The sequence below is a fragment of the Fukomys damarensis genome, unplaced genomic scaffold (genome assembly GCF_012274545.1).
Source record: "Fukomys damarensis isolate Sample0158 unplaced genomic scaffold, DMR_v1.0_HiC HiC_scaffold_12, whole genome shotgun sequence".
Lineage (NCBI taxonomy): Eukaryota > Metazoa > Chordata > Mammalia > Rodentia > Bathyergidae > Fukomys > Fukomys damarensis.
The window spans coordinates 7,444,075-7,455,878 of record NW_022900924.1 but is presented as its reverse complement, the minus strand read 5'-3'; the positions used below and the strand labels follow the sequence as shown (position 1 = coordinate 7,455,878).

General features: G+C 54.5%; 1 protein-coding gene across 3 annotated transcripts in view; it reads right to left on the bottom strand.

Moving 5' to 3' along the window:
* Window positions 1-9,957: 9,957 nt before the first annotated feature.
* Trpv4 (transient receptor potential cation channel subfamily V member 4) overlaps window positions 9,958-11,804 on the bottom strand; it is a 37,266-nt gene continuing 35,419 nt past the window's right edge. For 2 of the 3 annotated variants that reach the window (XM_010603959.3, XM_010603958.2), the window contains exons 16-17: window positions 11,460-11,581; window positions 9,958-10,973 (exon numbers count right to left, since the gene is read on the bottom strand). In XM_010603959.3, coding sequence (XP_010602261.1) covers window positions 10,816-10,973; window positions 11,460-11,581 — 280 coding nt within the window. In that variant the 3' untranslated portion in view covers window positions 9,958-10,815. The remainder of the gene's footprint in view (window positions 10,974-11,459; window positions 11,582-11,804) is intronic. The other variant, XM_010603960.3, reaches the window with a different exon arrangement.

The following is an 11,804-nucleotide window of genomic DNA, read 5'->3' as shown; positions in this document are numbered from 1 at the left end:
CACGCGGGCCGCAGAGCAGGGCGGGCGGCTCCCAGGGTGCCCAGCCCCGCCCTGTGCCCATGGGATGCCCACCGGGAAGCCAGGTTGCCGGCGGTTTGAGGGGGGTAGGGTGACCTCGCATACTAAGGAGCCGCCCCTCACCGCTGCCCCTGGACCTGGGGAGAGCCTGGGGAGGGCGGGGGATAGCTACACCTTCCTCCATCCAGGCTGGCAAGGGCAGGGAGAGAGAAACCACTTACACACAGGGATGGTCCTTTCTGGGTCTCGACCAGAGGGGACCAAGCCAGGGTGGGGGGTCATGTGCTGCGTCCCCCACCCCACCCCCACAATCCCCTGGAAAAGGACGCAGAGGGGGTCCATAAGAAGTCACTGGGCCCAAAATAGTCCCCCATCAACCAATCCAGGTGAAGATCACTCTGACCTTAGACTCCTAGACGCCCTAGGACTACTGGTCCCTGTTCCTCCTCCCTCAGATTCTCCCCTTAACCCATTCCTTCCTAACAGAACCATCTTCCCACTCCCATTCTCTATACCCTGGACCAACATCTTCCCCTTTCTCTCCAATACATTTTATAGAGCTGCTGGGCACAGTTGTGCAGACTGTGCACTGCACAAAGGCACCTTGTCTGAGGAGATACCACTTGCATTCTAGACTTGTATATTTATTACAATTTTCTGCATCTTGAGGAAGGGGCACCATTTTCCTATTCGCACAAAGGCACCATAGGGGTTAACAATGGGCCTGCAAACTGAAGACACCATTCAGAGGGACCCTGTGTTGTCTTCGTAGAGGTGGGGGGTCCTGCTGACAGCCAGTGAGGGGCAACCTATTGGTTTGGATTGGGAGAACCATCCAACTCTTGTCCTGCCAACCACCCTCCACAGCCTCCCCACCATCGGGGGGGGGGAGGTGGGCTCCCCCTAAGTCCTCAAGCCCTGAAGTCCCCACTGTGTCCAGCCCCCTTCCCTGGCGCTCCAGAGCGGTACTGTACCTCTCTCCAAGGCCTGTTCAAGCACTAAGTGCATTTACAAATCTCTGAGAATGTTTTTTTTTATACTAAAATTGACCATTATATTCTACTGTGAGAAGTGCAGTCTGCACTATATTGTTTTAAAAATGAAGAGAAAGAAAAAAAGAGGAAAACACAGATGGTGTCTCAGCTGTCGGCTTGTTTTCATCCTCCTCGCTTGCCTCCCTCGGGGACAACGCAGGCTGTCTCCCCTCCAACCTGCTGGGCGGGCCCCGGCCCAAGGAAAACATCCCAGGACTCCCAGGCACCCGCTGCACCGGGTGCTGGGCACTTAGTACCCCACTCTCTGGAGCCGGACACTGCGGTGCTTTGTTCTGGCGTCACACTGGGGCTCGTGCCTCTGGCGTGGCCAGGGACCCTTCCACATGCCACTGGCCCACTGCCTCTGGTGGTCTGGGGGCCTCTCCACACTGTTCCCTCCCAGTGCTGCTTCTGTACGTGGGGCGCTCCCGGCTCCAGTGGCGGTGCTGTCTGAGGACACCCCCTGACCCCTACCCACCCCACGTGGAGCCTGGAGATCTGCAACAGGCGCCGCGTGCCCCAGGGAGCTCAGCGGGCCTCAGGCGCTGTACTTCCTCATGGCCTCAGACACCCTTGTAAGATGAGGTGTTAGGAGAGCAAGGCACTAAGGCTCAGAGCAGTGAAGGGACCTGCCCAAGGTCACAGCAAGTTCAGAGAAAGCCAGGAGTATTCCTCACCTCCCACCCCTGCCTTTGCTTCCTTCTGGCACTTCCTTCTGCTCCCCTAGTCCAAGGGAGGCCTTCTACCTGTTCCTTCCACCTGTTCCTTGAGCCCCCGCCGCTCAGCTGACGCTAAGGTGCAGGGCAGAGGGGAGGGCGTCCACCTCCCTGAGACCAGGCCCCGCGTCTGGCAGCACACACAGCCTGGTTCCCAGGACAGCTCCGCTGCAGCCCCCTGCTGCCCACAGGGAGGAAGACGCTGCATCCGTCAGTGAGCTGAGCACCACCCCCAGCCCGGTGCAAACGAGTCCAGTTGCTGCTGAGGAAGTCAGGGCTACGTGTTGGACCACGGGGAGCTATCTTAAACAATTTCTAATTAGCATAAACAGCAGCTAGCAAAGTGCTTTTCTGGCCTTGCTTAGCCAAGTCTTACAACAACCCTACCCGGTGACTAATAAGATCGTGCCCATTTTACAGAGGGTCGCCCACAAGAAACGGTTAAGAGGGAGCCGGGGGTCGGCGTCCAGTCCCACACCCTCACGTCCCAAAGCCCATCGGGACATCTGGAGCAAGTAGACCAGGGTCAGAATCCCGTGAGCACGCTGAACCTGCCCATCCCGGGAAGACAGCGCCCCCGAGAGTGAGCCTCGGGCAGGGCACTAGGGAGGAGCACACTCAGGGCTCTGCAGCGGCCTGTGGCTCAGCTTTTCTGGGGTCCGTCACGAAGCCATCCAAGCACCACCCTGCCCTCTGAGCCACCCAAGTGCCCAGGTGTGGGGATCTGGGCAGAGGCCCCACTGCCCCGCTGTGAAGACCTGATGATCCTGTGCACGGGGCGGGTCTAGTCTCCCTGGGCCTCAGTTTCCCCGTTTGGGAGTTGAGTGGTTGATTACAAAGGGCCCTCCCAAGTAGCCATCCTATCGGGCTGTGGCCCGGCCCTGTGTTCATACATCTGGTTGCCACTGGGATCACTACCCTAATTACCAGTGGTCTGCGGCACTGCAACTAGAAGGGACACCAGGCTGCCGGACACCTTCACCCTCACGGGCGCGCACGAGACTCAGGTGCGCACTCGTTACAGCTGAGGCTCGGCGATGGGCGATCACCACCTAACGTCACACACCAGGGCTGCAGGATGGAGCAGCACCTGGGAGAAAACGCGGCCCTGCCGATCGCTCGGAGGCAGAGCTGGGAACCGCTGTGCTAGGCAGAGCACACGGGGCCTCTCCAACCCTCCCCCAGATGGCGCGTTTGGCTCCAGAACCTGGGCTGGAGCTCGGGGCCCCGACTTCCTGCGGGGTGGGAAGGCAGCGGCGAGGCTCCCACCAGAGAACATCCCGCCTGCTCTGTGCCTCTCTGTCTGAGCCCAGCGTCCCCTCCCCAAGGAATCGCCCCGGGCCTACACCTTGCCACCGCCCCTCCGCCGTCCGTCCCAAGCAGAAGCCCGGGCGCCCCACGTCACCTCCATCTTACTGTTGCCAACACCCGAGCAGCCGCGAGGTCCCTGCCCACTACAGCGTCCGACCTGCCACCCCAGGCACAGTGGGTCCCCAAAGACCTGTGGGGGACACTCACCTTTCCAAGGGGCTTCGTGTTTTCTCTACCCACATCCTTGTCTTAGACCGTGGATTCCCCCAGGAAGCTGAGACAATCACTTCCGAATAGTCCCGCTAGCTCCAAACCGCAGCCTCAACTCCGAGCAGATTCCCAAGCTCTGATCCTGCCCCAGTCCCGCGTGCGTGCTTGCCTACGGCTGTACTGCGCCTGCGCAGCATGCAGGCGGTGCTTTTAAAGAGGCCTCCCTGTCCCGGTGTGGTGAGTACACAGGTGGCGCACACCTGTGATCCCCACACTCTGGGAGGCTGAGGCAGGAGGGTCAGCCCAGCCCGAGCAACTCAGTGACAGCGAGACCTTGTCTCAAAATAAAAATAAAAAAGGTCTTAGGGATGTAGCTTAGTAGAAAGGCAGTGGGTTCAATCTCCAGTTCCAAACAATAAAAAATTTTTAAAGATATATTTTCAAGCTATGCATTTGCCAGAATATAAGGTCATCTTGCATTAAGGAGCATCTGTGTGTACCATGCGGGTTGAACTTAGGGGGTGGGAATTCGGCTCCCCAGGGTGGCACAGAGAGATATCAGATGACAAAAATAATTTTGTAATTAAAAGAATTTGAGAAATAGTTGTATATACCCGTTCTTGGAAATGCACAAATCACTTTAGTATATTAAAGGCTCTGCAAAGTCCTGCACACAAGCATTTCTCTAACTCTTTTAACCGAAGTTTTTGTTTCTATTAACATTCCAAGGAAAAAACAAGACTTCAGGAAATACTCTCGGTTGCAACTGGGGAAAGAGTGAGTTCTTTCTCCTCTGGGCCTCAGCTTCCCCAGCCATAACATAAGGAGTGGGTTTTGTGGCAAGACAAGGGCTGAGACCCAACCTTGACCTGGGCCTCTTGTCGGAGACAACCACACCCTAACTGTTCTCTGCCCACCAGGTTGAACTAGGTCTGCATGAAGGGAGGGGCAGAACCTCCACAAGAGGGGGCATCTCACCCTTGAGATGTGGCAGGAGGAGGAAACAGGTTCAGAGAGGGAAGGCACCTTGCCTGTGGGCACACAGGTTTGGATCCTGAATCCTCCGGAGTTGTGTTTAGGCCCCCCGTCTCCTTGAGGATGAGGTCCTTCCTGAGTCACAAACTCCGGGCCTGCTTATCCAGACTCACAGGAAGGTTTTTGGTTTTTTGGCCAGGTCCCTGTTTCCCCTCAGGTGTCTGCGGAGGACGCCCCAGGTGTGACCACAGCGGCCCCTGGTGGCCAGGCTCTAGGCTCTCCACAGCCCTACCCAGCATCAGCCAAAGGCAGACCTGTGGGATCCAGGAGGTGCATCCCAAACTAAGGGGTGCTGAGAGCAAGGAGTTCTCTCTGGAATTGCTAAGGACCCCGAAATGCTGAGAAAGTCCCAAACCCAGCTCCATCCAGACCCTGGTTTTCCTCTGTTAGAAACCACTGCATCCAGCTCCTATGGAAAATGGCCATGTTTAAAAAGGCCACACAGAGCATCTGAAATGAACAGACATTTCTCAAGACAGAGAAGTAAAAGCAGTAAAAAGGCCACACACACACACTCTTACCACCTCCTAGAAAGTTCGTCCAAGCTGGGCATGGTGGCACCCGCCTGTAATCCCAGCACTCGGGAGGCTGAGGCAGGAGGATCACTGTGAGCTCGAGACCAGCCTGGGCTACACAGTGAGTTCCAGGTCAGTCTCAACTACACAGTGAGACCCTGTCTCAAAAAAACAATACAAAAAAAAAAAGAAAAAGAAAAAGAAAGAAGGGTTTATTAAGATCCGGACTCCACCCAGATCCAAGCTACATAAGCTTAGGCACCAGTGTTTTCTTGTGTCTCATTTTCTTCAACTCTGAAGTGGGGACAGTTATACAAATGTATTGTATCTGTATGATTTTCGCTAAGTAACAGAGAACCCTGACTTAACTGGTTTAAATGAGAAAATGTACTACCTCAAATAATCATAAGAAGCCTTAAGGTAGAATGGCCCCCCAAGGTTAGTTAATTTGGCAGTTCAATGGAAGCCTCAAGGACCCATGTTCTTCTTATCCTCCCGGTCTGGCAATCACCTTCCTGGTCACAAAATGGCTGCTGCAGCTCCACACATCACTTCCAGACCTGACAGCCCTCAACAAAAAGAGAAGACCAGTCCCTTCCTATATTTATCTTTCTTTCCCAGAATTCCCCCTTCCCAAGTCTTTTCTTGCTTCACGGATCAGAACTGGATCGTACGGCCATTCCTACACCAATACCCAGTAAGAGAAATAGACTCACAGTGCTTGGCTTAGCAAAGCCCAAAACTGCAGAGAAGAGTGGAAAACTGAGCAAAACCAAGTGCTGTGTATAAGGAGTAGGAGGCACGAGCTCCCATCCAGAAGCTCCCACTTGTGAATCCTGAGGACTGAGCACCCACATCCCTACCACACGGCAGGAGCCTCATTCAATGTTCAGGGTCTCTGTCCTGTTGCAGATTCTCTCCAAGAACCCAGCACTCCCAGCCTGGTCCCTCCTGACCCGGCCTTCTGCTCCTCAGGCTGGGGCCTAGGTCTCCACTGCCCCCACCTCCCTGACCTTGTCTTCTGGCTTTGTCCTCACCTTCCCTTTGTTTCTGTCTCATAAGCTTGAGCTGAACAGAGCTCTCCCCACCGGCCCCAGCGACTTCAGTTTCCTAAAACATAAAAGGTGGGAGGTACTTGGTTCTCATGTAAATGCTTTTGCCAGGGAGCCAAAAATTAATAACAGTATGAACAGAGTCCTGGAGTATTTAATCGCCCTGTCCAAACAACCGAAGCAATCCAAATGCACCATTATCTGGGCTAGCTGTGGAGACTGACTACCGACTGTGACATTATCACATTCGGAAATGTCACAAGCATGCACTCAGAAGAAATGAACGGTGTGGCTGAATATGGCTTTTGATTAAATAAAATCCCCAGCATTCATCTAAAACAATAATAACAGCTAATAATAACAGGCCATGTAATAACGAACTATTCATAGGCGTAAGAGGTAATTGTTCAATTAAGATCCGAGAGGTTCTAAGACTGTCTTTTCTGATGGGATCCCTTTGTTTTTGCCTCCAGTAGCACTAATTATTTCCCAGTAGTGCTTTAAACTTGGGAGGAGAAAAAGGCGTCCTGTCAAATATGACATACAAGTGCTTTATCATTATTAAATACACACACATGCACATAATAGGAAACCCTTACTGGAGTAAAGGTAGAGGTGTGTTTAAAGGGAGAGGCCACTAAATAGAGCTGGCAGGCCAGGGGACTCAATAAAAGTAGCAGGTGACAGCTAGGGCTTCCGCCGCAGAAGGACTCGGTCTCATTACCTCACCCCTCACCCCTCATGCGTGGCCAAATGCCTGGGCTCAAATCCCACTACAGCACTTACCAGTCGGGTGCCCCGGGAGCCTCTCTGAACCTTGATTTTTCTCAGCTATAACCCAGAGAGAGCGCCAGATGTAGGGATGCACGCCTATAATCCCAGCACTTTGGGAGGGAGGCTGAGGCAGGGCGTTCACAAGTTCAAGGTCAGCCTGGGCCACTTAGTGACTGGGCGAGGCCACGTCTCAAAAAAAAAAAAAAAAAAAAAAAAGACTAGAGCTGTAGCTCAGTGCAATCACCAGTGCTGCAAAAAATAAAACAAACAAAAAAACTGAATGCAGTTAACATTCCTGGCTTTTTTGCCAGCTTGTTCTATTTACCCTTTTTTTCTGGTGTCTATACCCTTACCTATTGCTGCTTGCACCACACACACATGCACACATCAGTGGTATGGTATCCAAAACCATTCATTTCTTCCCCAGCATCCACTTGGCTCTCGTCCTGGTGGGTGGGGCCAGCCCAGGCATGTCCGTTTGCGTCCCATTGGTCAACACAAGTCACATGGTCAGACAGGTGTGGGAAATTGGAGTTTGCTGGCTGGGAGAGGACAGCAGTTTTACAGCAAAGGGCATGGGTGAAAAGAAGAGTGGAAATCTGGGTGCTGATACAATACACCCTGGTATCAACACTCACCTCTCCTCAGGAAGCTGTCCTGCCTTAGTCTCAGCCCCAGGGGTCTGGGAAACTCTAGCTCTGTCCCTGGTTTCAGCAGTAGCCTGACAACGCAGGTCTGACCAACCAGGAGCCATCCTGCTCCCCTGGCCACACTGACTGGGTCAGGAGTTGTCATGTGACCCCAGTTGGCCCACTAAGAGGCAGCCCTGGCACTTTCACTGGGATGATTAGGGAACGAGCAACTCTTCGGTGAGACCGCTGAGTTGGTAAGGAGTCAGCATGAAGCTTCCAGGGACCAGTATTTTGGGAGAGCCAGCTTGGGAACTAAACTGCCTCACAGGAAGGCAGAGCCAAGAGGCACACAAGAATCTAATCCTGATGGCCTCGTTCAAGCCCTAGGATCCAGCCATGCTTGAAGTCAGATGCCTGGTCTGCCCCAGTGACGTGACCCAGTATGTATTCACATTTGCCACATGTAACCAAAAAATTATAATACTTGGGGGCTATGGGGTACTGTATGAAAAGTACCAACTTTATAGGATCACAGCGAGGCTTAAATGAGGTGATAGGAGAGGCAGTAAGATCAACCCTGGGGCACCTAATGGGTTTGCTTAATGCATGGGGATTTTTTTAATCACTTATTAGGAGTATTTCTAATATGTCTAGTAGTTATTCAGCCAAGCAATTGGGAAAGATAACAGGAAGTAATGGGGGAGAGGGTACTTGTCACATGGGAGTCTACTCCTGGACTCAAATCTGCATTCCCCACACTACAGTGTGACCGCAAGCAAGCCATATCACCTCTGAGCCTTGTTCAAAAAGAGAATGACAAGCCGGGCGCGGTGGCGCACAGCTATAATCCCAGCACTTGGGAGGCCGAGGCAGGAGGATCGCTGTGAGTTCGAGACCAGCCTGGGCTACATAGTGAGTTTCAAGGCAGTCTCAATGGGGGGGGAGTCATCTCTACGTTTTGTTTTGCTTTTTTTGAGACGGTCTCACTATGTAGTTGAGACGGACCTGGAACTCACTATGTAGTCCAAGCTGGTCTTGAACTCACAGCGATCCTCCTGCCTCAGCCTCCCGAGTGCTGGGATTGCAGTCGTGCGCCACCATACCTGGTGAAAAGGTCATCTTTAAGAATCTTACTAGAGCTGGAGATTTAGCTCAGTGGTTCTGCTGCCTGCCTCACAAGCATGAGGTCCTGAGTTCAATCCCCAAACCAAAAAAAAAAGGTCTTACTAGGCCTAGCATGTGTGACCCTGGGTTCAATCAGCACCAAAAAATAAAATACTGATGCAAAAAGAAAACCTCTAAGACTTGGAAACTTTTAAACAGTTAACGCGGAGCGAAAAGTGTACTTAGAGGAGGGTTGATAGCCAAAATTACTTCCTCACCACTTTCCAACTCTTTTAAATGAATTAAGTACTTCCAAGTCCCACTGAGCGGGGAGTGTTTCGACTTTGTGATTCCATGGGCCCCAGGGTGAGCCCCAGCCCTCCTGGGAGACGGTGCTGAAACTGGAGAAGGGACCACGGCAGAGGCTACTGGTTGCCTAGGCAATGTGGATGCTGCCATTCTCTCTCCTCACGGAACACAGATCTTGTTGCAGTCGCTTCCTTCTTCCAAATGACTGTGGTTTTTTTAAGGCCAATTCAATTGCTGCTTCCTGTCTAGGAAGTGGCTGAAACACGAGACACGTGACATAACGCTGGCCTAGAAGAGGGGAAATTTTCTACCTGCCTAAAAAGAAACAGAAGAGCCAAATTCCTTCTTCCTTTGATTTTGACTGGATTTGGATGTGACGCTTGGGTCTCGGGTGCCATCTTGTGCCCTTGAGGGAATCCGGTATGAGCCGTCACACCCAGGCCAGTGTTTCTTGCTTAGCACCTGACACATTGTTGAAACCCAATACATAGATGCTGAAGGGGAAGAAACTGGGCCACGAATGAAGCAGAGACCTTCAACCAGCCTCAATGCCCTTCCTAACTTGTGATCGCCTGCTAAGACGATTCATATTCCTTTTCATTCAGCCAGGGGAAGTTTTGTGTTACTCGCTCCCCAAAACACACACTGTGTGACCACTACAACTGTGATCCCTTCTTTGAAGAACCCAGCAAATCACTCCATCTTTACAAAGACTGTGCCCATTTTATAGCTGAGGAAACCAAGGCAAGCCTAGTCTCCACCTCTTGACCCCAAATGCAGGGCTTTCTAGAACCATCCTCCCTATGTCCATTTGCTGTTTCACTATCCCTGCCTGAAGGGCACCCGAGGCAAAGCAGGCCTCCCCTGGTCGCCAGCAGGTGTCTGCAAAGAGTGACAGGCCAGGCCATCTTGTCCTCTAGACAACTCGGGGAGAGCCCGGCTCAACAAGGACCGGGTGTTTTCACCTCAGCTGGAGCTGAGGAAAGCGAACCGTGTCCCTCTCTCCCCAGACCTTCTGCTGGGGCTCAGCCAGTCAGCCTCCGTCCCTTCCGGAAGCCCAGGCTGAGGGAGAGACACCTGTCTGCCTCGAGTTGCCCCGCAGAACCCCATTGTGATAAGGCAGCGTCTACCCCACGTCTGTCTGACCAGAACAGCTCCACCCTCCGCCCTGAGAACAAGGGACGTGGACCTGCTCCGGCTGCTGAGGGAGAGGGTCAGGGCAGCGAAGGTGGGTGGCACCCGCTTCCTTCCTGCTGAAATCAGTTCCTTGCTGTCATCCACCTTCACCCCTCACAGGGGAGGCTGCGGTCCCAGAAAGGTACAGTATCACCTCGCAGAACAGCACCTGTGACCAGCTCTTCCCGGCAAGCTTCCGGGCAGGGCTGAGGGGCTGCAGCAGGAGGTGGCATTACTGTCCCCCAAGAACGGTTTTACTCCTCACCAGCAACACCCCTCCCATTCCCTCAGTCTTTACCTTCCCGGGGGCCACTGCAGCCTCGGCCCATCCCGAGGCCCCCACCCTCAGCACCCTAAAGGCCACCCGTGAGCACTGTGCCCTCACTGGCCCCCTTGCCCTTCCCCACCAGCGATTCTAGCACCCGGACACCGTCTGTCACCATCACCCTCGCCCCCCTCCAGCTCCACCACTGACGAGTGACCATTTATTGAGCACCGACACAGGGCAGGCACTACAGGACACCCAGAAAGTGCGGCCCAGCCCCAGGCCAGGTGCCCGGCGAAGCCACCTCATCGGTGCTGGTGTGTGCAGGGCCCGCAGCAAGGCATCGAGGACGCTTTCTGGTCCCAGGTGGGGCTGCTCATGCTTTCCTGAGAGCAGAGCAATAAATAATGGAAAAGGCAGGGCAGGCTCCGGGCAGAGGCCTGCGGTGCTCAGGTGACTCCATGGGAGTGAGACAGGCAGCCCGGAGCCCATCCCGGGAGAGCTGGGGTGGGAGCCTAGGGGCCAGAGGGTCCTGGGGGCTCCCCAGCATCTCCGTGGGCTCTCGCCTCTGGGGGTCACAGGTACGGGGGACACTGGGATACGCCGCTGGAGCAGCAAGTGGACTAAAAATGTGCAGGTGTGAGGGCCAGGGCCTTCTGCAGCCCTAGAGGGGGGCGTCGTCAGTCCTCCACTTCGGGGGGTAACTCTGCTGGTGGCCGTCGCAGCTGGGGTTCCCCAGGTTGTCCAGAGGCACCACCACCTCATCCGGGCTGGAGGTTTTGTTCAGCTCCACCACGCGGGGCACCACGGAGGACCAGCGATCTGGAAAGGAAGGTCGGGGAGAGGGGTGAGGGCTGTTAAGGAGCAGGCGCACACGGTGAGCGACCACCCCATACAGCAGGGGGCGCCAGAGACCTAATGGGGAGGTGGTTTCACGCCCACTTTACAGACTTGGAAACTGGGCTCAGGGAGGCCAGGAGGCCAAGGTGCACACGCAGAAGTCCAAAGGAACCAGGGGCAAGGCTGGGTCGGGTGCCCCGGCTGCCCTGTCCTCTCCCTTGAGATTCAGTGGAAAGACAGAGGGACTTCACCACCGGGATAGCCTGGATCTTGTCCCCCTTGTCCTGCCTCCCCAGCTGGGTCACGGTGACAGGGGGCCCAGCGAGGAGCCACCAGGTGGCCGCCCAGGCATTCAAGCAGCAGAGGACCCCACCGGCTGGCCGGCCCCCTCCCAAGTCCACACACGCCCACATCGAGTCCCAGGATGGGGACAGGATGGCGTGCCGGGGACAGACGGGCCCTGCTCACCCCTCCGGAGGCGGCCCACGGTGTGTGAAAAGCCGTAGTACTGGTAGGTGTCGCTCTTGCCGGGGTCTTCATTGATGATGCCCAGGTTCTGGTTCCAGTGAGACCAGTTCACCTCATCCACCCTGTTGGGGCCAAATGAGGGTCAGGGAAGCCCCAGAGAGAAGGGTCGTCCCCTCCCAGGGTCACCTCCTGGCTCTAGCACCCCTTTCCCTCGTTTCTACAATGGTGAACACAGTTTATCACTTTGATCCTTTTGGGGGAGTTGGTACTAGGGATTGAACCCAGGGCCTTTGCCCTGACTACATCCCCAGCCTTCTGTGTGTACCTATGTGTGTGTGTGTATAT